Source organism: Phascolarctos cinereus, unplaced genomic scaffold (assembly GCF_003287225.1).
Source record: "Phascolarctos cinereus isolate Bilbo 61053 unplaced genomic scaffold, phaCin_HiC Scaffold_5;HRSCAF=322, whole genome shotgun sequence".
NCBI lineage: Eukaryota > Metazoa > Chordata > Mammalia > Diprotodontia > Phascolarctidae > Phascolarctos > Phascolarctos cinereus.
This window is the reverse complement of record NW_027555958.1, coordinates 477,652,058-477,679,488: the sequence shown is the minus strand read 5'-3', so window position 1 is coordinate 477,679,488 and position 27,431 is coordinate 477,652,058. Positions and strand designations below refer to the sequence as shown.

The following is a 27,431-nucleotide window of genomic DNA, read 5'->3' as shown; positions in this document are numbered from 1 at the left end:
CTCCTTGGTTCCCAACTCCAATCCCCCTTATATTCAGCTGTCAAACTGATCTTCCTAAAGCGCAGGTCTGACCATGTTGCCTCCTCCTCCCCAAGTCAACTAACTCCAAGGTCTCCTTTTTACTGCCAGGATCAAATACAAAATTCCTTGTTTTGGCATTCAAAGCTCTTCATAACTTGCTCGGCCCCCAGCCCCCTTTTTATACCTCATTCCTCAACACACACTCTGCAATGCAGCGACACTGGCCTCCTGGCTCTTCCTTGCACAAGGCATTCTCTCCGGCTGCCCCCCATGCCTGCAATGCTCTCCCACCTCATCTCTGCCTCCGAGCTTCCCTTGATTCCTTCAAGTCCCAGTTAAAATTCCACCTTCTGCAAGAAGTCTTTCCCCATGCTCCTCAATGCTGGTGTCTGTCTTCCCTCTGTCGTGTATCCTCGATGATCTTGTCTATATCTTGCTTGTTTGTAGTTATTTGCATGCTGTCTCCTCCGCTAGACTGTGAGCTCCTTGAGGGCAGGAACTGTTTTTTGCCTTTCCTTGTATGCTCAGGGCTGAGCATGTTGCTTGGCACAGATCAGGTACTTAATAAATGCCACTGTGAACAGCACAAGGCTGAGGGCAGATCCCCAGGCCAAGGGGTCCGTGGCTCCTTGTGACCTCTTTGCCTGTCCTTGCCTTCCCAGTCTTATCTCATCTGACCTTCCTTTAGAATCTCAGTGCCCCAGCCAAGCCAGAGACCTTCTGCCCAAACACAATGTCGTCTCACACCTCCTGGCCTGTCTTACTCCCTAGATCGAAGGAGCACTTCCTACCAAATCCTGCATGCTGATTTCTTACATACCCTTTATGCTCAAATGGAAATCCCATCTCTTCCAGGAAGCGTTCTCCATCCTCCCCAAATGGCCATAGCCTCTTTTGTCAGACCTCATTCAGCACTCGGTAACTGCCTAATGCATTTATCGTGTAATAATGTTATTATAATACAGTGCTCTGCATTGGTGTGGGTCACTATAGGTCCTTGAGAACAGGGATTCAGTGTTAGCTAAACTCCTTAGCTCTCTACCTCTCAAACTACATTTTGAATATATTTAAATATACGCCTTTAAATATTTAAATACGTGTCTCCCCTCCATAAGGGCATTTTATTTCTGCATCTGTATCACCAATGACCAGATCAATACTCTGTACATGGCAATGCTGAAGTATATAGAGAATATGTTTGATTTCATATGTTTATAGTCTTAAGAGCTTTTAGTAGAACCTAGTCAGGGAATATTTTCTTTTCCATTTGCTAAAAAACATAATTCTTTATCATTTCTAACCAAATAAGAATTAATGAATTGAAATTAACATTACTAATCATTAACATTAACATAACAAAACAATCCAATTTAGTTCAATAGCTAAATATTTTTCATTCTCTTACATGTAAGTCATATGATAGATTTCTCTCAATGACTCTTGGCATCTTTCATTCATTTTAATCAAATCTGTTGATGTGAAGCTATATGTGTTTTTCATTTTAGTAATCTGCCAAGAAATTAAAATTAAATGTTAAAATTCACCACTTAGTTACAATTAAATTAAAAACATTCCTGGTAAATAAAAAGATTTAAAAGGCAACCACAGGGGGGAAAAAAGCTATCCTATTTAAATACAGAACAAAAGAACTTCTCAATAAAATGACTAAATCAAATTTTATCATCTGATCACATAATTGTTATGTATAAGAAACACTTTTGTCAAAAAAAATTGCCTAAAATTCCCAAGAATTTCATAGTCTGATAGCCCACATTTTAAGTCAAGAAATCTTCATCCTGGAACTGCCTGTGATCAGTGATGTGGTGACAAACGTGACAGTCTGTGAATTCTCAGAGGAGAGCACAATGTCTATGAAACATAACTGGGAATCTTAGGAATCAGCCAACGGCCTTTGAATACTTTGGGCTTCAGTTAACCCTGTTCTCTTAGGCAACTGCAAAACTCCAGCTACCTGGAAAACAGCTCTCACAGTTCTGCATCCTCAGGGTAAAACTGAAATCTTTCCTTTACAACTGTAAAAAAGGCACAGGAGACAGCCAGGGCAAGCATGGTGCCTTCTGGACAGGACACACCTGGACTATGGTCTGGTGGGCACAGAGAAGGCCAGTGCAGTTGGATTGCAGAGTGTGTGCAGGGGAATGATGTGTCGTTAGGCGGGGTAAACAGAAAGGGGATTATCTGGGCAGGAGTTTCAATGTCAAGAAGGAGTGAGGTTCAGATCCACACTTCAGAAAAATCACGTTAGCGGCTACGCAGGGAATGGACTGGAAGACCAGACAATAAGGGCCTGGGCCAAAGTGGTGGCTCTACAGGTGGAGAGAGCATGTCATGGCCCCTCAGTCACCAGCCTACTTCAGGCCCCCCTCACCCCTCCCTGAGCTGCTTCTCATCCATCACCCTGCCTTGTCTCCCCCATTCCAACCTGTCCTCCACACGCTGGCCACACTGATGTTCTCAAAGGACAAATCTGACTGTGTTACCACCCCTCCCCCATTCCCCAAATGTCAGTGGCGCCAACAGCCTCTCAGGCCAAATGTCAAGCCCCCTGTTGGGTCACCTGATCCCTTCCAACCTTCCCTCAGCCTCATGGCTATTCCTCAGCCAGCACCAGATCTAGCTGCTAAATCCTGCACCTCTGTGCCCACATTTCTGAAAAGCCTTTCATGGTTGTTTTGGTTTCTTTCAGCCCTCCTCCTCCAGCATTTGATAAATCTTGCTGATTGACTTGACTGACTGCTTTTCTGTTGTTGTTGTTGTTTTTGCTTTTTGGTGAGGCAATTGGAGTTAAGTGACTTGCCCAGGGTCACACAGCTAGTAAGTGTCTAGTGTCTGAGGCTGGATTTGAACTCAGGTCTTTCTAACTCCAAGGCCAGAGCTCTATCCACTGCGCCACCTAGCTGCCCCACTGACTGACTGTTAAATGAAAACAACATAGTCGAGTGAAAAAAGCATGGGACTTGGAGTAAAGATCTAAGTTTTCACTACAGTTCTGACTGTACGAGCAACACGTCAGTCAGACTCTCTGGGCAGCAGTGGGCTCATCATTGTTTAACAACCAGCTCTTCAGGAAAAAAAAAATTTGATGGTGCACTTTAAAGCTGAATCCGCATTATTCACATTTTCTCCATCACTTCTTAAGTCTAGACAATCAACAAACCAATCGGTTGAGCCTCGGTTTTCAGTCACTGGGCCTCACGAGCTGGGCTAAGCTGATGCCAGTGCACCTCTGGCTCTGGGACTCGGTTTCTCGTCTGTATAATAATAAAATAAAACTAGACAATCTCTAAGGTTCTCTCCAGCTCAAGTTCAAATGTAATGATCCTTAGGCTCCCTTGCATCTCTAAATCTGATGTTTTGAGGCTGCTTTTTAGCTCATAGATAGAATAAAAAGGAGATAATAAGTAAAAATGTAAAAGGAAGAGGGAAATTGGAAACAGGCTAAGGAAAAAGAACAGATAATGTGGAGGAGACTGCCAGCAGTGTGGTGAGCAGTCAAGGTCAATATGCCTGTGGACAAGGACAACACCCCACAGCCGCTGCCATGGGCAACAACTCTCAAAGCTCAGGTAGCAAATAGTGGTTCTTTATTTGAATGGAGTGGGTTAGTAGACAGACCTGAGATAGCATACATCTACCAATCCATATTTAAAGGACTAGTCTAAATTGTGTAATATGAGGATGCCTATATAAACATATGCACAGAATCCATATTTTAAAAAATCATTTCAATGATCATTTCAAAATAAACCTTAATAAATTCAGAGGGAAGTTGACCACTGGGTAGTGATGTGCAATCCATGTTCATCTGAATGAAAAATCCTCGAGCAGAGCTAAAACTCGTCTTTAAAGGCAGGCTGTATTTTTCTCCAAGTTGTGTTATCATTCCTAGTATCAGCCAAAAGAAAGAGCGAAAGAGAGGCCCATTGTTTAATCTGAAATCTTTTTGAAAACATTATTCTTCTATAATTTTATATACCCATTGAAAAATCATATTTCAACTTATCATACATTAAAATGCTAGAAATCTGCTTATAAGGTATAGTAAGACATTTACTATCATTTAAAAATCCTCACACAAAGTTACCTATTTGCACTTTTTCAAAGAGAGGGGAGATTTTCCCCTTTCCCCTCAAAATGTAATCAGATTTGGCCTCTGTATGTTCTCTCTGCAAGTTATGAATAGTATTTTTGGTTTATTTTTTAAATGCACAAAGCATTAACAATGACATTTGCTAAATAATAAATTTCCTCTACCAATTTTCAGAAATTAATTGTTTTAAATAGGGATCTCTCCTTGGCCCTGTTCTATTCAGTGTTCTTAGCTTTGGGTCAGCTGCACATCTGACTAGTGTTCCACCAATGCCTTCAACAAAATTGCTGATAAAAGTGTGGCCAAGAATAGGGCCAAGGGCAAATAACTAACTTACTCTACTCCAAGTTGCCTATTTTTATCAAAAGTCAGGCCAAAACAGACACATTCTTCTCTCCTTGCATTGGCATTTTTGTCAACTTCAATTCCATGTGCCTCCAGTTTGAACAAGGAAAAGTAAATGGCTTTCATAAAGTGACCCTCAGGAAGCTTCCTCAGTCCAAGAGCTGGTCACACCTTTGTAGCCGCTCCCTCAGGTGAGTGGCCCTTTAAGGAGGAGGGTGGAAGGCAGACAGACACGGGACACAAACCCCTAGCTAAGGATCTCGGTGGGCCACAGATATCATTAGAAACCACATGTTCATATTCTCACGTTTGACTCTATTTTTACCTACTGTGTTAAATGTTTCCCAATTGCACTTAGTCAGGTTCACGTCACACTTAGGACTGGTGTGGGCTTCAGGAGGCTCAGGGCCTGTATTTGACACCTTTGCTCCAAAGAATCCTTACGGCCAAGGGAGGCTGGCTTTCCCCATTTCTGGGCTATAGTTCTCAGGCTTCCACTTGCCTCTCACCTGGACTGTCTGGGCAAGATGAGCTCCACAACAGCTCTGGCCTCTCTAAGGCTGTGGCAAGGACCTGAAGACTGGTCTGGCTGTCGTGCGCACCAATTAACTAGTTAGACCAGCAATGTGTTGAATATAATGAAACACTAGAACAGGGTGCGGAAGCGGTAGCCTCAAGGCCACATGTGGCCCTCAAGGTCCTCAACATTTGTCCTGTGAAGTTTGGGTTCAGCCAAAGGGCTGCACTTGAGGACCTACAGGGCCACATGTGGCCCAGAGGCTTTAAGTCCCCCAACCACGCGTGACTAGAACTTCAAGAAACCAACGCAATATAAACTTTTTGGGATGAATACACATTAGTAACTAAAAAATGCTGCCCACTGCCTTTCACCAATGTTTTTATTTGGGCGCAGGGGATGGCTACTGTGCACATCAGTGATTCTTGGAATGAAGTCTATGGGTGGTCCAGTCACTGGTGTTCTATCAAAAATAAGAAGGATAAATGATAGCAGATACAGAATTCTTTAAGGTTCTGAAAGCACTTTACAACTATTAACTCTTTTGATCCTCAAAACAACTTTGGAATGTAGGTGCTACTATTGGCCTCACTTTACAGATGAGGAAACTGAAGCAGGCAGGAGTTGAGTGACTTGCCCAGGGTCACACAGCCGCCAAGTGTCTAGGGCCATGTTAGAACTCAGGTCTTCCTGGCTCTAGCCCAGCACTCTTTCTGTACTACCACCTAGCTGCCTATAGTATTCATTTTCAAAACGTGACCTTTTAGCTCTGTATCTGTTATCCTTTGAGTCACTGCCATAGAATCATGAATTGAGAGCCAAAAGGGACCTCACAGGACCATAAAGTCCAACTGCACCCATTTTCCAGAATAGGGAAACAAATTTGAATTTATTAGTTTCCGAGAATGGGAATGGGGGCGGGGTGAGGGAATTAAGGGGATCAGGACAGTAAGTGGTTAATTGTGGGAGCTGAGTGACCCCCACTGATGCCATCTTGTGACTCAGTTCTGGAGCCAGCCCAGTTCCCTTTCTATTCAATTATGGGTCTAGTCCAACTTCTGTGTTTTGAACCTGGGAAGCTGGATGATCTCTCCCTGCTGCTCAGAGACCCTTAAGCAAGGACCTCAGGTATGCTGACCCGAATCCAGTCAGATCCAAAGGTTGAGGCAAGGCGTTTTCTCACAATTGTACATCACAAGCAACCCATACGTCATCTGAAAACCAGCCTGGATTGATCAATCAGTTATTGTTTCCATGTTCCTTTGATTGCTTATGGACACTTGGGGGAGCAGGACACCTCTTTTTCTGTATTCAGGGATTGTACCCATTCACTCTCTCCCTCCAAATTTGGAAAGTCTCTAATCTTTCCTCCAATGATAAATCAGATTACCTAATGTTATAATTGGCTTTATTTGATTGTTTTTGATATATAAAAGTCTGTCTCCCCCTGTATTTGGGATCCAGGCCTAAGCTGCACAACTGGCACGCACTGATTAATAAATAAATCACACTGGAAAAACAACTGACCTGGAAAATAGATCCAGGAGAGATAATTTAAAAAACACCAGATTATCTGAAAGCCATGATCAAAAAAAGAGCCTAGACATCATCTTTCAAGAAATTATCAAGGAAAACTGCCCTGATATCTTAGAACCAGAGGGCAAAATAGAAATTGAAAGAATCTACTGATCGCCTCCTGAAAGATATCTCCAAAGGAAAACTCCTAAGATGTTATAACCAAATTCCAGAGTTCCCAGGTCAAGGAGAAAATACTACAAGCAGCCAGAAAGAAACAATTCAAGTACTGTGGAAACACAATCAGGATAACACAGGATTTATTTAGCAGCTTCTGCATTAAGGGACCAGAGGGGAAAGGAGATAAGATTACAGCCAAGAATCACCTACACAGCAAAACTGAGTATAATTCTTCAGGGGAAAAAATGGAAATTCAGTGAAATAGAGGACTTTCAAGCATTCTTGATGAAAAGATCAGAGCTGAATAGAAAATTCGACTTTCAAGTACAAGACTCAAGAGAAACATGAAGAGGTAAACAGGAAGGAGAAATCATAAGAGACTTATTAAGTTTGAACTGTTTACATTCCTATGTGGAAAGATGATATTTGTAACTCATGAGTCCTTTGTCAGTATTAGGGTAGTTGGAGGGAAAAAATTATATGGACAGATAGACAGACAGACAGATAGATAGATAGACAGACAGAAATATAGACAGATAGATAGCACAGAATCATGGGTGATACCTGGAGAATAAAATTAAGGGGTAAAAGAGGATTATACTGGAAGGAGAAAGGGAGAGGCAGAATGGGATAAATTAAACAGACAAGAAAAAGCTTTTACAGTGGAGGGGAAGTGGGGGAAGGTGAGAGGAAATGAGTGAATCTTACTTTCATCAGATTTGGCTTAAGGAGGGAATAGCATACACACTCAATTGGGTATGGAAATCTATCTTACCCTACAGGAAAATACGGGGGAAGGGAATAAGAAAAAAGGGGGATGAGAGAGGGGAGGGCAGATTGTGGGAGGGGGTAATCAGAAGCAAACACTTCTGAGGAGGGACAGAGTCAAAAGAGAGGGAGGGGCAGGATAGGATGAGGGGAAATATCGTTAGTTTTCCACAGCATAACTACTATGGAAGTGCTTTGCATGACTACACATGTCCAACCTATATCAAGTTGCTTGCCTTCTCAATGATGGTGAGTGGGGAAGGAGGAAGGGAGAAAATTTGAAACCCAAAGTTTTAAAAATAAGTGTTAAAAATTGTTTTCACATGCAACTGGGAAATAAGATATACAGGCAACGGGGTATAGAAATCTATCCCGCCCTATAGGAAAACAGAAGGGGAAGAGGATAAGAGAAGGGGGGGGGAGATAGAAGGGAGGACAGATTGGGGGAAAGGGCATTCAGAATGCATGCCATCTTGGGGTGTGGGGAGGGGCAAGATGGGGAGAAAATCTGGAACTCAAAATCTTGTGAAAGTGTATGTTGAAAATTAAAAATACATAAATTTTTAAAAAAAGAAAAAATATGCTCAGAAGATCAGAGCTTTGTTTTCCTCAGTTGTTTCATCTTTCACGTGCCACAGGGGGAGGGAGAGTAGGGTTAAGTGATCTGCCTGGGATCAAACACCTAGTTAGTGTCCGAGGAAAGATATGAACCTAGGCCTCCTTGCTGACTCCTCATCTAGAGCTCTAGCCAATAATTTATGCTACCTCTCAAAGACCCAGCATGTTCCCCTTATGAGTAAGACCAACTCCTTTTAAGATAACCTTTGCTTATTTAAATACCTAAGTACTAATATCTGCTATGCTTCAACATTCGTTTGCTCAAGAATACCCAAGGATTTAGTCAGACATTGTGGCTCCTACATGAATAATTTGGATTTTGCATAATACATTTTAATAGCTACATTGTATAGTCATCAATTTCTGTCATTTAAAAAACCTTTCTGTGGTATATCACCAAAAGTAACATCATTCTTTCATTCAATCTGTTAAGAGTTTTTTTCTTCCTGGTGTTATGTGGATACGAAGCATGGTGAGTGTCAGGACCAGTTTACTGCAGGTCTGTAGCTCATGGGGGCAACTCCACGTGTAACCACTGACTGACTTGCCTACATAAGGAGAAATTCCCATGAACCCAATGAGCATGGGAGGACACATAGAGTGGGGAATGCAGGGTGACCAAATCATCAGCTTAGCCATCTTTCCTAATCACAGTGCCTTTGTGCTTGAGAAGATGAGTTTGTAGTCCAGGCTGCCTGCCAACTGAATGTCTCCCGGTCCCTCCTCTACTCAGTCTCCATGCCTCTGCCCTGAAGCAACCATCAGACACAAGGGCAGTGACTCTTGGCTGGGAGGACATCCAACCACACACCCAGGCCCGTAGGCCCAGGTAGGCACACACCCTGCTCCCTTTATGTTCCTTCTTAGTACCTCCTCACTCAGGATCACCTCATAGTGATTTGTACATAGCTTTCATTCTACCAGAATGAACTGAAACATTGAGAGCACTCATATACATACTCTGCAACTCATGAGTGTATTATGAAGATAAAAACTTTGTGATCTCTATTAAAGTATCATTTCTAAAAATCAATATACTGCATTATAAGAAATGAAATAAAATTTAACTAACTATTTAGACAATTAAAAATTAAATTGAATATATTCTTGGTCATCCTTCACTAACAAATAAGTGTAACATGTCTTGGTAAATTTTTTTTTAGTTTTATAAAACAAAGAAAAAACATTATGAATGCTTTTCTGTGTCCACAAATAATCAAATACCTGCTATGTCGTCTACGATTTCGGTGTATGTTCTTCTGGCGATATCAAGAAATTCATTTATGTTTGACTTCACTGCATAGCACTTCTGAGTCCTCATGTTCAGACATCCTTTCAAGTATCTTACATCATCATTAATAACTGTTTTAATTTTTTCAAGTATAGTTCCAAACCTTAAAAAGTATTTTGTAAGTAATAAGTAAAAATATATACTTTTAAGTCTTCTAAGTAGACTAATAGTAAATGGCAAGCGAGGAAAACAAAACATTTTACTAGAGATCATAAAGTAAAAGAAATTAGTTTGAAATATATGTTGAGCAAAAATTTAACACGACAAGTTAACAGTTGGAATATGCCATTATTAGGCTTTTAGTCGGGTATACATAATAAAACATTTATATGCCAAGGACCTATAGTTTCACTGTAGGAATTCTCTCCCTAAATATAAATCCCAATTTGTCTGTGATTTAGAGTCTTGGAGTAGCCTAAGTCTCAGAGAAGTAAATGACTTCAAACAGTAACAAAGTGGGAGGCCACAGGAGGCCGGAGCCAAGGTCTCCCTGATACCATGCTTCCTTTCCACAGGTAACGCCACAGGAGCTGTTTGCCAATATCTTCAGGGCCGTCATGTGGAAGATGGAACAGACCTGTTCTGTTTGATCCCCATGGTGCAGAACTGGGATTAAGGAGGCAAGTTGTAAAGAGACCATCTGAGGTTTTCTGTTGGGAAAAACTTCCTAACAAATTGAGTTTCCAAAGTTAGAATGAGCCCTCTCAAAAGGCAGAGGGTTCCCCATTCTTGAAGGTCTGAAAGCAGAAGTAAGAACCATTTGGAGGGTATGGGATAGTGAGGATTTCTTTGAGACATAGTCTGTACTCGATAGCCAGGATCTAATGTTCCTGACCCCTCTCAGATTCTATGCTTCTAGGAATTGTTTTAGAAAAATTTGGCAGAAAGGTGAAAGTAGGCAACGGAGTCATTAGGTATTTGTATTTGCTAATTACTTTTGTCATTTTGTCCAAGCTTTTGTCTTTTGCTTAAGAATGAATTCTTTAATGCCCTCAAAGCTGCGATGCCTCCAGGATGGACGTCTTCCATACACACAAGCTCAAGGCCATCTGCTCTCCATCTCGTCTTTTCTTCAGTGTGATATCTACAATAGGGAATGTGATGGGAGAGGTCAAAGACGGCGGCTCCGCTGCCATGGAAGGAGCCGACCACCTTTTCATCTGCTGTCCTTCAGGTTTCATCCTTAAATGATCTTGGGATGGCTTACATAATCAACAAGCTTTCTACAAACTCACTTGTCTTTCTACTGCTTCTGAATCTTAAGTTTTTACATATAAGTATATATTCTGTATTACCCTTGGCTAGCATCTTCCTCCTAAGGGTTGATCAGGGTGGTTTCGATACCTTTTTTTATCTCGTGATAACTGACCTACATTGACTGATTAAATTTACCTAGGAAATGGTAATAGTTGGTGTAATTTTTTTTTTTTTGCTGAGGCAATCGAGGTTAAGTGACTTGCCCAGGGACACACAGCTAGTTAAGTGTCAAGTGTCTGAGGCTGGATTTCAACTCTGTTCCTCCTGACTCCAAGGCCAGAGCTCTATCCACTACACCACCCAGATGCCCCAAGTTGGTGTAATTATTAATTTTTTTACATGCTTCACTAAACGCTGCAATGGATAGAGCACTGACATGGAGACAGGAAAACCTGAATTCAAATCTGGCTTCAGTTCCTTATTAGTGATGTCTGGGCAAGCTTCCTCAATGTAAAACGGGGATTTTTAACACCACCTACCTCCCAAGGTTGTTGTGAGGATTAAATGAGATAACATTTGTCAGAAATGTTGAAAATCTTAAAGTGTTAAACTAATGCTAGTTATTATTGCTGTTGTCAAATATGCCAAATAGGCAGTCCCTCAAGCCTGGCATTCCTCACTCCTCATCTCCATTTCCTGGCTTGCCGATGACATGGCAGTTTACTTAGAAAACCTTAATCAGTTAGCCAATAAACTAATATATACAGCAGTAGAAAAAACCAGAAGGAAACAATGTCTATTATTTCCTTGCTAGTACTCACACAAGACTCCATCTCCTGATCCCACGCATTTTCACTGCTGTCTCCCAAGCCTACAATTCTCTTCCTCCTCATCTCTTATCTTTTGGCTTCCTTCAAGTCACAGCTCAAATTTCACCTTCTGCAAGAAACCTTTCCCCAGGCCCTTAATGCTAGTGCCTTCCCTCTGCTGCTTGTCTCTAACTAATCTGATACATATCTTCTTTGTGTCTGATTGCTGGCACGTTGTGTCCTCTATCAGACTGCGAGTTCCTTGAGGGTAGGGGCTGGGGCTCTTTTCCTTTTTTTGTATCCCAATGCTCAGTAATGTCTGACACATAGTAGGTCATTAATAAATGCATACTGACTGACTGTGTGCCATATCTTCTTAGTTTTATTCTTCTGTTGTTAATCATTTCAGTTTCGGTAGTGACTGATTCTTTGTGACCTCATTTGGGGTTCTCTTGGCAAAGATACTAGAGTGGTTTGTCATTTCCTTCTCTAGTTCATTTTACAGATGAGGAAACGGAGGCAAACAAAGTGAAGTGACTTACCCAGGGTCACACGGCTAGTAAGTGTCTGAGGCCAGATTTGAACTCAGCAAGATGATTCTTCCTGACTCCAGGCCCAGCACTCTATGCACCATGGAGCCACCTAGCTGCCATATTTAATCTTACTTCTTATGCCTAAACCATACTGCACAAAGCATTTTTCACCACATTCCCCCAACTTTAAAATCACTAAGTACCACAAATTAAATGTTGATTTAATGTGAAGGGCATCAGAGAATTACAGTAGTTGGGAATTAGAAGGGACCTCAGCAGCCATCTATCTGGTCCAAATCACACACAAAAGGGAAGGCCCACTAGTACACACAGAAAAAGGAGCCATCCAGACTCTGAGGGAACTTGCCGTCTTCACAGTCCACTCACTTGGGACAGCCCTCATTTTAGGAAGTTTTTCATGACATCAAGCCTAAATTTGTCTCTTATCAATTTCAAATTAACCAATAAGCATTTATTAAATATCTACTCTGTGCTACATACTGTGTTAAGTGCCAAAGATACAAAGTGAAAAAATGACAGTCACTGCCCTCAAGAAGCTTACATTCTAACAGAGGAGAAAACATGTATACATATTATGTGTATATGTATAAAAATGTACATATATGTGTATGTATGTGTGTATGTGTGTATGTACATATATAAAAAACATATATACATATACATATATATACCGAGTAATATACCAAAGAGTAGCTATAAAAAGGAACAGCTGGTGAAACAATGAAAAGTTCACACAAGACAAAAATCCAACAAATCTGCCAGTGGTCTCCAATGTCTATAAACAAATAGTCAAAGTCTAGGCAACAGTGGAGAGGAACTGAAGGTCTAATGGAAAGAGACAAATGTGACGTCATAAGTATCAATGAGATTTGGTGGGATAAAATCCATGACTAGACCATGGCTCTGAATGAGACTGCTTTATTCAAAAGAACCAGAGTAGGAAAAGGGGGCAGGAGGATGGGGAAGGGATGAGCAGCACTTTATATTCACAGGATGTATTCATTTGAAGAAATCTAGAAATCAGAAAAGGGAAGAATGACAGAGAGTGTTTGAGTAAAGATCAGTGAATGGAGAAACAGAAGTCATTTTTCCCTTGAAGCAGACCATAGACCAGCTAGATGATGATTTGGGGAAACAGATCACAAACTGGCCCAGAAGCCCAATACAGCAATACTTGGGGGCACGGTGCATGAATTATCCAGAAATCTGCTGGAACTTTGCCAAAAACAGAATGGATATTAGCTCGAGTGGGGGAAAAGTCAGGTCAAAAAATGGACTGGAGCACTGCTGGGGGTGCTAAAGAAGCGAATCCCTCTTAACAGAGAGAAGGAAGAGCTCAAGTCTTAATTCTGCACCTGTCTTCTCTGTGAAGAATGATCTTTGCCCTGGAAATGACAGAAGAAAAATGGCAAACAGGAAGATGACATCCAAGATAAGGAACTCTGTTTGTTCTTAGTGAATTTAAGTCACCTGACACAGACGAACTTTAACCCTTGGCACTGCAAAAAGCCTCTGTCGATGGTGTTTGAAGACCATGAAGAATGACAGAGGGGAGGTGAATACTGTTCAAAGAAAAGGGACGAGAACAAAACCTGCCAACTATGGGCTGAAGAGCTCGACTTCAATTCCTGGGCAAGTGTCTGGGAAAGACCACAGGGGAACTGGCCGATGAGCATCTAGAGTGACTGCTACGAGCCATCAGGGATTCATACAGAGCAGCCTGGGCCAGACCAACCTCTTTTCCTCTTCTGATGGGACTACTCAATTAGTGGATGACAGGAATGCTATGGTCAGAATTCACCTTGATTTTAGTAGAGCATTTGAGTAAGTATTTCATACCCTTCTTGTGGAGAAGACAGAAAGATGTGGAGTAGAAGACAATCTAATCAGATGGACTCAGAGCTGGCCGGATGGCCAAAGTCAAAGAGTAGCTATTAATGGTTCAATGTCAAATGACAATATGGCAGGAAGCATCTAGTGAAGTGCCCCAGGAATCTGTAATTGGCCCTGTGCTGCTTAACATTTTTTATTAACTATCTGAAGAAAGTCGAGGTTGAAGACTTCCTGTCAAGATGACTGCATAAAGGGAGGCAGGCCATCTGGCTCCCACACAGCTATTACAGCAAATACTTGAAGGCTGCACCAGAGGCAGGTAGGGAGCACCACAGTGCACAGAGCACTGTGTCTGGAGTCAAGAAGACCTGAGTTCAAATACAGACTCAGATACATATTAGCTGTGTGACCCTGGGCAAGTCATTTCACTGCTGTTTGCCTCAGTCTTCTCATCTGTAAACCGAGTAATAATAGTATCTACCTCTCAAGGTTGTTGTGAGGATCAAATGGAATAATGTACGTAAAAAGCACTCAGCACAATCCCTGGCACATAGTAGGACCTACATAAATACTTATTCCTTCTCCTTCTTGCACCAGACCAAAGAGCAATCAAGAAATACAAGGAACAACAGTCGAGAGCACAGAAGACGTGAGGAAATGTTGGAGTACAACCTTCCAGAAGGCGAACCACACGGGCCTTTAAAAACAACATCCTGCAAAGCTGGATTCAGTCCTACAGGGTGGAAATGGACCTTCCATAAATCTACCTTTCTGGGTTTCACAGGACGCTTGTGTGCACATTTTTAAATGCCTCTTCAGCTCCAGCTGCTCCTTATCAAACAACTAGAGCTGAAGAGGAATTTAAAAATATTTAGAAGGTAAATTTATTTAAGTGATTGGAAGTGCTGTATGATGATGGAGTGCTAAGACTTTAAAAAGAGAAGAAACAAGCAACCCTTTAGAACCTTAATGTATTCAAAGGGCAATGAATGAGTTAACTAGGAGAAACAGAGCTTATGGCAAGAGGGAACTGTTCTGTTTCTCAGAGTTTTGAAAAAGAAAAGAGAAGAGAAGGTAAGAGAAGGAATGCATTAGTAGAAAAGGAAGAAGAAGGGAACGGAAATTGCTATTTCTTTTAACTGGGATGCCTGAAAAGTACATTCAAACATGGGAAAAGAGGTACGCATCAAATAAACCTCATTTTTACTTGAAACACACACAAGAGGATCAAAATAGTACATACACAGAGTCTGGTGTAGAAATACATCAAACTCAACAGAAAAACAAGCAAAGATTAGAAAGGGGTAGTGGTATTAGGAGAAAGAAAATACTAGGAAGGGAAAAGTCACAAATAAAATAAACTTTCTGATCTTAATGGGAGAGTTAAAAAGAGATAAAAAAGAAAAGAACTAGAATTTAGGTAATGGCCTCTTAAGACAATTGGATGAACAAACAGTAGTACACTAATGTAATAGAATATTGTGACATAAGAAATGATTCAGAGAATCCTGAGTAGTATGAAATGACAACATGAAGTAAGGAGAAGCAGGAAAACAAAGACAACACTGTAAAGAAAAACAACTCTGGGAGACTCAATTCTGACCAATAAATACAATGTCTCCAGGAGATCTATGATGAAGTGTGTTACCCACCTCTTGATCTAGAAATGATGGGCACAAGGTACAAAAATAGCTATTTCTTTATATGTATGTATGTATGTGTGTGTGTGTGTGTGTGTGTGTGTGTGTGTGTGTATGGCCACCGGTGTGGTCATGGGTAGCCCTGGGCAGATACACGCTGCCTGACTATGCTTATTTGTCACATGGGATTTTTTCCTTTATTTCCTTGGTCAATTGGAAAAGATAGTCAGTGGGGAAGTGGGGTTATAGACGACGATGAACAAAAGAAGAAGGCCATGTAACACTTTTAAAAATGCACAGAACAGAAGGAAGTTTGGATGGAAGTACTGACAAATAAAAGAGTGTTGAACTTATTAATATTCTTTTTTAAAAAAACATGGATATTCATAGTTTCATACAGGATCCTTTTTATGCTCCCCAGAGTTTTAGATCATACAAAGCAGAGAGAAATAGCAAACACAGTAGTTAACAGAGTCAGGAACCAAAGCTATTTTCACAGTTAAGAACACTGAGCCAAATCTAAGTTAAGAGCACTGAGCAAAATCTAAGATGAAATTTAATAAAGGTAAATCTGAAGTCTTACACTTGGGCACACAAAAAAATCAATTTCACAAGTACAAAATAGGCTGAAATTCTAAAAAAAAATCTGGGGGTTTCAAGGGACTGCAAGTTTAGTATGAATCAGCAGTGTGAGGTAGCAGACAAGAAAATTAATGCAATCTTGAGCTTCAGTCTGAGGCATGCATCTTCTAGGGGCAGAGAGGTCCCCCTTCTCCTGGTTACACCACCCCTCGATGTGCCATCTTCCCCTATCAGAATGTAAGCTCCTCAAGGGCAGGTGTGGCCTCTTGTAAAATCTTCACACCTCCAGCACGTAGCACAGCGCCAGGTATTTAATAAGCCTTTCTGATTCACTCATCCTTGTGTGGTCCATTAAACAACTTTCCAACTCTCAAATTCTGTGATTCTGTGAGGTATAGATCTTCTCTAAAGGAGTATTTTACTAGTCTGCACCCCTTCCCCCAGCTTCGGGGCCTTCTTTGTCTTCGGCTTCTATCACTGCATATGTCAACAAGCCTTGATTAAGTGTTCACTATGTGCCTGGCAAGATATGTGTGCATGTATAACTATTTACATATGTATATGTACAAATATGCATACACACACAGAGACACATTTTTATACGTGCTTCTCCCCCATTAGAATGTGAGCTCTTTGAGGACAAAGGCTATTGTTGCTTTTTCTTTCTATCCTTAGCACTTAGCGCAGCCTGGTACATCGTTAAGTCGTTATTGTTATATTATAAATTGTTAAAGTAAACAACAAGAGTAACAGCAGCTAGCGTTCATATAACACTTTAAGGTTGGTGAAGTGTTTGACAATTATTATTTCATTTGTTCCTCACAACAACCCTGGCAGGCAGGTGCTATCACGATACACATTTTACAGACGAGGAAACTGGGGCAAACAGACACGAAGTCAGGGTTACAAAGCTACTAAGTGTCCGAGGCTGGATTTGAACTCGGGTCTTCCTGACTCCAGGTCCACTGCTCTGTGTCCTCCAGATGCCTTTAAGTGTCCAGTAAATGCTTGCTGACTGATTAAGCTAATTTGGTTACAGTGTAGAGTACCCAGGGAGGAGCAATGCTCAATAAGCCAGGGAAGGCAGACTGGAGCCATACTGCAAAGGGCTTCGAATGCCAAGTGCAGAGTTTGCACAGTGGCCTAGAGGTCACAGTCCCCAGAGCTTTCTGATAAAATCTATGGATGGGCCAGCGGAAAGAAAGCAATGAGGATGGTTTTGTAAGAGACCAGGTGACAGCCCGAACGAAGGTGCTGACAAGGGAAGAGAAGGGACCAGAGTTGAGTGACGTTGTGAAGGAAGGACGCTCTCTGGGCTTCCACCCTGGGCTCTTCAGACAACCCTTAATTTGTGTCTTCACTGGAACGTTGTCAGTCTTACAGGGGTCCCTCCCCTCCTCAGCCTCGTTTTCTTGAATATGTCATTGAATTTCTCTATCTCTTCATCCCCAGCAACAGATTTGACACACAAGCTTCAATTATTTTCATCGTGGTCTTTTTCAAATGTTAATTGCCACAAGTACTTCCAAGATGGGATGGGCAAGTAAGTCCTGAAATGGTATTTCTTTTAGTTCTTGGACATGTAAAACCAACTCAGCCAACTGCTTTCTTTGCCTCTATGAGGAAAACCTGTAGGCCACCCTTCCGTTTAGCTGAAATATGGCTTCTATCTTCAGGCTTCTTTTATCCTGGGAATGTCAGGACTGATACAATTCGCTTCCTCTACTATGACGTACACTCATGAGTTACTGAGTGAGGTCTCAAATGTGTAGGCACTTAACGGATGCCTGCAGACCCAATGATTGATGCACAGACACAAGCCTTCACAGACGTTTTAGAAGGGTCATTCTTGTGCCTCTTGGTCCCTGCTCTGCCACCATCACTAGACAAGGTCAAGAACACGCAGGACAATTTTGTGACTTGTCACCAAGGGGCCAGCCTTCTGTGTGTGTCATTGGGCGTCCCCCGGACCCAGTCTGGTGTCAGGACGACCCCGTGGCACCTCCATGCTATCATGAAACCCGCATGTGACTTCACGGAGGGGACAAAGTTTAACAGGGTCAAATGTAAAGTTGTATAATTAGGTTCAAAAATTACTCACACAAAGTCAAGATGGGGCAGAACTGTAGTTTTAGCGAACTACAGGCTCACCATGAGAAAAAAGTGAAATGTAGACACCACGAAAGTTGAGGAGCTCTTTAGACGCATCAGAAGTATGGTGTCTGGAACGAGGGGCTGAGAATCCACCTGGCCCCTGGCCCGCAGCTTTTGCTAGGAATCTGGCTGCTAACAGGAGAAAGTAGATGGAAGGGTGAACTGAAATGTGTCTTCAGAGGGCACCACATTTTTGGAAGGTCACTGAGAATCTGTAGCATTCCAGGGGGATAGTGAAGGGGTCTCAAAACCATACCAAATGAGGAATGAATTGGAGGTTCCTGGAGAACTCTTTGGGGAAACATGATTATTGCCTTCAGATACCTGAATAGCTGCCATATGGAAGAGGAACTGTGTGTGTGTGTGTGTGTGTGTGTGTGTGTGTGTGCGTGCGTATATATTCTGTATTTTATGTGTATATATACTATATATTCTGTATTGTGTGTATATATATATATATATTCTGTATTTTGTGTGTATATATATATGTTCTGTATTTTGTGTGTGTGTGTGTGTGTGTGTGTGTGTGTGTGTGTGTGTGTGTATTGTTAGTTCCATAAGACAGAACTTCATCAAATTTTGTGAAGAAGCTGAAACTTCTGCAGCCTGAAAAGGGCTTTTCACACCGTCTGTAGATTCCATTTTCCACAAAATCTATATTTCCCTTTGGCATAAACAAGCAATGGATCCATTTTCCCAGTAATTACATTTGCAAACCAAAACATAAAATGTGATTTTAAATTAAATGAACATTTTAAAAGAAATGTTCAACCAAATATAGAGTAATTACAACATAAAGTCTAATTAACTAACTATCCTTACATTCAAAACTAGCGATAGAAATGAGAGAAAAATCAGATGTTCATTGAGTAGAGAAGTTGAAGCAATACCTGTTGTCTTCTAAGGAACTGCAGTAAGCCTTTAATAAAGGGGTGTTACACTTCTTCAGCAATGCCTAGTAAATAGAAATCTTAGGGTTACAATTCATGAATATCAATTCCTCCAATGTAATAAGTCCAGAAAGATCTATTATGATCTTAATATAAATGCAATTCTTTCTTAACATTTTTGGTCACCAACCCAAAGCTTCAAATGATTACTTCCCACTTACTTCCTAGAACAATGAATTTAAGCAGTTCCTTCATGCAAAAGTGAGCGTTTCTTTTTTTAATTTAGGCAAACTTTGTAACATTCAGAGAAGAAGGTAGAAAGAAAAGAAGCCTTCACCTCGAGCTTTTAGCCAATGCTCTTCCTCTCTGGGATCAGCAGTGGCTCTTTTAAAATCTTTAGGGATTTAGTCTGCCAAAGCTGCCACTGTAATTCTGTCCACGTCAGAATGCATCCCACCGCTTCCTATAGACAAATCCAGGATGAGGTCTGACTTAGCAAGCAACTACCAGCCCTAAGTTCTCAGATTTAACGCTGGGGGATGTGTTCTGCCACTGGCCCGGTAAAAGTGGAAGGGGCATTCAGACCTGAGGGCCACGAGGCATTTTACTTTCTTTACTTTGTTTCAAAGACTTAATCACTAGGGGGGTACAGCATTAGAGGAAACAATGTCTTTGTGGTCGAAGTACCTGGGTTCAAATCATGACTATGCCACATATTATTCAATTTGACAGCAGGAAAATCAGTTCTCCTCTAGGGGCCCCAGGCTTCATTTACAATGAGTGCCCATTCCTCATCTATAAAATGAGGGGGCAGGATTGAATTCTATCTGGGGCCCTTTCCAATTCTAAATCTCCTATTAATAACCAAGCCACCCTCTCTACCTACTGAAAATCCACCTCTCTCCTCTTTCCCTGATTCGCGAAGTCAAAATGCTATTTCTCCTCAAATAGCATTCTGCCCCTCTGACATTCCTATCGCATTCTGTTCAGCTGTTTACTTTTTCCTAGCATTTCTGGTTCAGATCTGTGATTTCACTGCTCTATAGAACTCTATGATGGACATACTGAAACTCCTATGCCAAGGCGTCTTCGACTGGAGTGCTGATCTACTAAATGACGGGCTCACAGTCCTACAGCTCGCGTGTGTCAGAGGGAAGACCTGAAGCCAAGTCTTCTTGACGCCAAGGGCAGTGTGCTCTCTACTACAGCGCCCTGCTTTCTTGGTTACTAGTTTGCCTGCCTCTGCTCTCTCCTGGCCTCCTCCTACTCGTCGGAGCGTCCTTCTCAGAGTCTCAAGGTAACATCTGATAACTGTGGCTGCCCCCCAAGGTTCTGTCCGGGGTCCACTTCTTTTCTCCCTCTATATGAGTTCTTAACCTTTTTCATGTCATGGTCCTCTTTGCTATTCCAGGGAAATCTATGGACTCCTCACAGAATAATGTGTTTAAATGTACAATACAATACACATGAGATAACACAGGAAGCCAATTATATTGAAATAGCAATCATATTTGAAACCAATTATATTTGAAATTATAAAAACAATTATATTCAAAATTATCAAAATATTTAACAAGTTCACAGACTTCAGGTTAAGATCCCTTGCTCTACACCATTTCTTTCAGTGATTTCACTAGATTCCGTGAATTCTTTTTTTTTTTTTTTGGCAATTGGGGTTAAGTGACTTGCCCAGGGTCACGCAGTTAGTAAGTGTCAAGTGTTTGGTCTGGGGCTGCATTTGAACTCAGGTCCTCCTGACTCCAAGGTCAGAGCTCTATCCAATGTACCACCTAGCTGCCCCCTCCCATGAATTTAATGATCAAATTATACTAATGATTCCCAGATCTTTATCTCTGGCCCTAATCTCTCTCCTGAGCTCATATTGCTAGCAGCCTTTTGGACATCTCAACTAGGACGTCCATTGGCAAGTCAAACTCGTCACGTCCAAAACAGAACTCGTTGTCTTTCCCCACTTCCTCATTACTGTTGAGGGGACGGCTGTCCTTCCAGTTACACCAGCCTGCGTCCTTGGTCAGGGTCACTCTTTCACTGACAGAGTCATTGCTGCCTCCACACCATCTCTCCTCCGTGTCTCTTTTCTCCACACACACACGGCCATGATGCTAGTTCAGGCTGTCACCACCTCTATCCCTGCCTGGCGTTTTCTAGCTGGTCTCACTGCCCACTCTCCTCTCCACAGTGAGCTCCAGTAACTCCCTAGAAAGAGCTACCATCTCCACAGAGCTGACTGTGTGCCAGGGGTTGTGCTGAATCAGCTATAATCATGACTTCCTTTGATCCTCAGGACAACCCTGGAAGGGAAGGGAGGTGCTGCTATCACTCTCTCTTATGGATGAGAGAACTAAGGCAAACAGAGGTTAAGTGACCTGCCTAGGGTCACCCAGGGCTTCCATACAAAGCCCTGTGTTCCATATTTCAAGCTCTTCATAACCTGCCCCCTTCCTACCAGCTACATTGGCCCACCTGCTGCTCCTTGAACACCACGCTCCATCTCCCACCTCCTCGTCTTTGTCCTGTCTCCTCTAACTGGGATACTCTGCTCCACCACCTTCACGTTCTTGTTTTCCCTGACCTTCCAGGCCTTTTTGAGTGCCCCCAGCCATGAACGCCTGTAAATATCTCACATCTACCTGGTTATTAATAAGCTGTATGCTCTCTGGAGGCTGGAACATTTCTCCAACCCTACTGCGCTTAGTCAGTACAATGCCCTGTACGTAGTAAACAATTACTAAATGCTCGTTGACTGACTTAACCCCATCTCTGTTCTGTTCTGTTCCAGTTGTGTGTGGATGAATTTTAACTCCCCTCTGATGCCAGAAGGTCCTCGAGAGCTGGGGATGGAACTCTGCATTGGTACACCCTTCCACATCGAGCACGGTACGTCACACACTGAAGTGGCTTAAGACGTGCCGACCGAAGGAAGGAAGGAAGGGAGGAACTACACGGGGGAGCTCTGGTATGTTTTCTTTCCACTTCCTTCCCACTAGTCCTTGTCTATTTGCTTTCTGGAAGGGAAGAGCATTTGAATTAAATGCTCAGACTCATTCCTATCTTCTCTACTAGCCTGGATTTCAGGCCAATATAGAAGGCAAATGCCACACTATTTAGTTATCCAGCTCTACTTAAATGTCTTAGATCCATGAAATGTGGTCAATCACCTCAGAGAACTGTACTATGAAATGTATTTGTGATTTTTAAAATTACCTTTAAAGGATCCACAAGTTCTAGAGTATGCTTTAGGTAAATTAAATTTGTTATCTTTGATTCAGCGGCTTTAACCTATTGGGAAAAAACACAAATACAGTTGGTTCAACAGTATTTAACAAGGACATATATATATTATAATATCATATTTACAAAATATTATAAATATCATAAATTTTTCAAAACCACTAAGAGTCACTCTAGAGAAGGTCCCCAGAGCAGTGTTGTGAGAAGCTACTAGAAAATGGGGTTGTGAAAATCTAATGCTAAGCAAATTAAATCCAGGTGAACTCTCAATTATATTCCAATTTCAAAAGGTCAATTTGATCCCCTCCAGTCCAAAATCCCACCAAGAAAAGTCAAGCAATATCAGCCACATTTCTGGGCATTAAGATGTTCACAGTAAGCTGAAGTGTAAGGATCGCCCCAAGCAAAAGGAGGGCATCTGCAAACACAGAAATCACGTGGGATTCAGGGCCGGAGGTTCTGTGCCCAGCCCCTACTCTGCCACTTCGCCCTTGTGCGACCTTGGACAAGTCTCTTCATTCTCTCAGAGAAGGCATGTGGTCTCTAAGGTCCCTTTGGGCTCTAAATCAATTACCCTAAATTGGGGAGACAGTTCTTACAACAAACCCTTAGTATCTTGACGGACATTTTTCCTGATTTACTAATTAAAAATTATGATACATCTGTATGGGATTATAGAGAACCCACTTTTTGAATAAACAACTATGGAGTCTGAGGCCAAGCAAAGGCCATCTGCGTGAGAACTGAAGTTACTGGTGAAGGGATGTAGGGGAGACTTTTTTTACAGTGATGTATAAAATCTAAATTATTTATACCAAAACTTCCAGCAAGATGGTTGAGTCAGTTATTAATGTGATGCTCCTTCCTCTTAATGCATCAAAGCAACTAGAAATAATAATGACAGTGTACATTTAGATAGCTCCTTTGATGTGCCAGGCACTGTGCTAAGAGCTTTTCTCATTTTAGCCTCATAGCAACCCTGGGCAGTAGGTACTATTATTATCTCCATTTTACAGATGAGGAAACTGAGGCATACAGAGAAGAGCTGACCTGCCTAGGGTGATGAAGCTCATAAGTGTCTGAGGTCATATCTGAAGTCAGGTCTTCTTGACCCCAGGCCTCTCCCTGTCTCACTGCATCACCTATTAAAGGCATTAACTGAAAGAGCAATGAACACTCAAAGAAGGGAAAATAACATCCCAAGAAAGCTCTTACATGAAAGAAAATCACAAAAAGAAAGAATAATCAAAAAGGAAAAGAAAAATATCTTCATACAATGAGGAAAAACCATAGGACAAGAGAATCCAAGGAGAAAACTTCAAAAGAAGAAGACAATTCCATGACGACAACCAGAACTAAAGAAAAAAGAATGGAATGACCACATGAACCATGGCAGGAGATGGGAGGTTCTAACAAAAGAAATGAAGAACTTAGATGTGGGCAATTATAACGAGAAGTAAAAAAAGATTAATGAATATATAGCTCAGAACAAACACATAAAAACCTGGGCTAAACAGCAGATATTCTTTAAAAAAAAAAAACAAAGGTAGATAGAACTCAAAAATTAAATGATACAAGAAATAGAGCAAATCAAAAGATTCAAAAAGACACAAAACTTCTATAAATAAAAATAACTGACTTGGAAAATGACTCAAAGAAATCATCTAAAAAACTGAACAACACAGAAAAAATAGGATGAAATAAAAAACCTGAAATACAACGTTTCAAGAAATCATACAAGAAAATTTCTCAAGAATATAAAAAACAGAAATCACAGATTACATCTAGAAGGAATCCCAAGTTTAATTCACTGAGAAACATGATCCAGAGCTACCATGTCAAAGAAGAAATATTCTAAGCAGCCAGAAAGAGAAACATCATGTTGCTAAGGAATTCTACTCAGAAGATTGAGTAGTGGACTACTCAACATGGATAAATGAACTATAGGAGTGGAATAAGGTAAACTGGAAGGCAAAGTGAAAGGGCCTGCCCCTATTAATAACCAAATTCGCTCATTCAGCATAACCCTACAGAGGAAAAAAATGGATCTGTCATATGAGGACCAGTAAAAGCTGCAAATATTTAGCCTGCAGAAGGCTTACAGGACTTAACATCTGTGTTCAAGGTTTGTCCTGCACAAGAGGGATTAAGTTTGTTCTGTATGGCTCCAGTGAGTTGGATAAGGAACAATGAGTGGGATTTGCAGAAAGGTCAATTTAAGCTAGACACCAGAAAACAAAACAAAAAGATTTCTACAACAAGAACTATGCAAATCCAGAACGGTTTGCCTTAAAAGATGATGGCTTCCCTTTGATTGGAAGTCTTCAAACAGAGGCTACAGATACTTACAGGGTATTTTATAATGGGGATTCCTTTCTGGGTGTGGTCTGAACTAGATGGCTACTGATATCACTTCTAACTTAAATTGTGAGACTTTTAAGAAAATTCCTCCACATGTCACACTGCATGAAGGTGACCTTAGGTGCTAAAAGTCTATACCAAGTTCTGTCAGGTTGCACAATTCTGGAATTACTTTGATCACTGTCCTGACAACAGTCTGAGGCTATTTTCTGAGGACAAGCTGAGCTATTTACAAACAGGCTTCTGATTAGGAGGCTGGCCACTTGGAGAGGTCTTCACCCATGGCAACCCATGAAATGAAGAACACAAAATAGTCCCTAGTCCTATGCAGCTTTCTCTCACTTATGCGGCTGGTAGAGCAGCTAAGTGGAAAAAAGTGATGAGGGTTATAAAAACCTGGGTTTTTTTTTAACCATCAATAAAACTTAACTTAGTTGTCAGTATCATAAATACGAGATGCATGTTCTACTACTGCTAGAGGAATGGAATCTTACTGACCTTGACGTTCTCTCCAGAAAAGATTGTTAGTTTTCAATTAATTTTTAATCTATGTTTGAAAGACCCTTTATTAAATTTAATTTTTATTGCTTTATGGTTAGTAAAAGAAACATTTAATATTTCTGCTTTAATGCTCTTCTTTGTGAGGTTTTTACACCGGAAGGCATGGTCAACTTTCGGGAAGGTACCACGCACAACTGAGCACAGCCCTTTTTATTCCCATCCAATATTCTCCAGAGGTCCATCATAGCTAACTTTTCTAAAAATTCTATTCATTTCATTAACTCTTTTCTTTTTTATTTTAGTTAGAATCTACCTAGGTCTAAGAGGGGCAACATGAGGACCACACTATGAAATACTACTGTATTTCCTTTATGAACTTTTCTTTAAGAATTTAAATATCATTCTATTTCATGTAAATATGCACAGTATTGATATTAACTCATTGCCTATGGTAATTTTAGCAAAATGCAGATTCCTTATTTATCTCTTTTAATTAGGTCTGGTTTTGCTTTTGCTTTTCTAAAATTATCACTGCTATCCTTGCCTTTTTTTACTTCAGCAGAAGAATAACAGATTCTGCTCCAGCCCTTACTTCAACTCTGTGTATCTTTCTATTTCTAGTGTGTTTCTTATAAACAACTTATCCAGATAGGGTTTCTGGTTTTTCTTTTCTTTTCTTTTAATATAAATTTACTTATGTTTAGTTTTCAACATTTGCTTCCACAAGATTTTAAGCTCCAAATTTTCACCCCATCTCGCCCCTCCCCCACCCCAAGATGGCATGCATTCTGAATACCCCTTCCCCTAGTCTGCTCTCTCTTCTATTTCTTCCCACCTTCTTTTATCCCCTTCCCCTTCCATTTTCCTGTAGGGCAGGATAGACTTCTGTAGCCCATTTCCTGTATTTATTTCCCAGTTGCATATGAAAACATTTTTTTAAACATATGTTTTTAAAACTATGGGTTCCAAATTTTCTCCCTTCTTCCCTCCCCACCCACCCTCATTGAAAAGGCAAGCAACTCAATATAGGCTATACATGTGCAGTCATGCAAAACACTTCCATAGTAGACATATTGTGAAAAAACTAACTCTATTTCCGTTACTCCTATACTGCCCTCCCATTTATTCTATTCTTTCTTTTGTTCTCCTGGTTCTCCTCACTTCACTCAACATCAGTTCATGTAAGTCTTTCTAGATTTCTCTGAAGTCTGCCTGCTCATCATTTCTTGTAGCACAATAGCACTCCATCATATTCATATACCACAACTTGTTCAGCCATTCCCCAATGAATAGGCATCCTCTCAATTTCCAATTCTTTGCCACCACAGAAAGAGCTGCTATAAATTTTTGTACATGTGGGTCCTTTTCCCATTTGTATGATCTCTTTGCTGGGTCAAAGGGTATGCACAATTTTATAGCCCTTTAGGCATAGTTCCAAATTGCTCTCCAGAATGGTTAGATCAGTTCACAACTCCACCAACAGTATGTTATTGTCACAGTTTTCCCACATTGCCTCCAACATCTATCATTTTTATTTTTTGTTATATTAGACAACCTGATAGGTGTGATGTGGTACCTCAGTGTTGTTTTAATCTACATTCCTCTAATCAATAGTTATTTAGAGCACTTTTTCATATCACTATAGATAGCTTTAATTTCTTCATCTGAAAACTGCCTGTTCATATCCTTCGACCATTTTATCAATTGGGGAATGACTTGTATTCGTATAAATTTGACTCAGTTATAAATTTGACTCTATATATTTTGAGAAATGAAGCCTTTATCAGAAACACTGGCTATAAAAATTGTTTCCAATATTTCTGCTTTCCTTATAATCTTGGTCACATTGGTTTTACTTCTGCAAAAACTTTTTAATTTAATGTAATCAAAAGTATCCATTTTGCATTTCACAGTGTTCTCTATCTTTTGTTTGGTCATAAATTCTTCCTTCTCCACTATTTCTTGCTCTCCTAATTTGCTTATGGTATTACCTTGTATGTCTAAATCACGTATCCATTTTGACCTTACTTTGGTATAGGGTGTAGCTGGGTGAGGAAAGTAGCCTCAAGGCTACATGTGGTCCAAACTTCACAGAACAAATCCCCTAAAAGGATTCAGTCAAAGGGCCACACTTGAGGACCTATAAGATGATACGTGGCCTCAAGGCCACAGATTCCCCATCCCTGGCTAAACCTAGTTTCTGCCATAGTATTTTCCAGTTTTCCCAACATTTTTTGTCAATTTATGAGTTCTTATGCCAGAAGCTGGAGTCTTTGGATTTATGAAACAGTA

General features: G+C 40.9%; 1 protein-coding gene across 6 annotated transcripts in view; it reads right to left on the bottom strand.

Moving 5' to 3' along the window:
• MSH4 (mutS homolog 4) overlaps nt 1-27,431 on the bottom strand; it is an 87,243-nt gene that overhangs the window by 24,640 nt on the left and 35,172 nt on the right. For 4 of the 6 annotated variants that reach the window (XM_020968519.2, XM_020968522.2, XM_020968523.2 and 1 more), the window contains 5 exons: nt 22,251-22,325; nt 19,026-19,090; nt 9,300-9,469; nt 3,791-3,927; nt 1,427-1,530 (listed from right to left, as the gene is read on the bottom strand). In XM_020968519.2, coding sequence (XP_020824178.1) covers nt 1,427-1,530; nt 3,791-3,927; nt 9,300-9,469; nt 19,026-19,090; nt 22,251-22,325 — 551 coding nt within the window. The remainder of the gene's footprint in view (nt 1-1,426; nt 1,531-3,790; nt 3,928-9,299; nt 9,470-19,025; nt 19,091-22,250; nt 22,326-27,431) is intronic. The other 2 variants (XM_020968525.2, XM_020968524.2) reach the window with 2 other exon arrangements.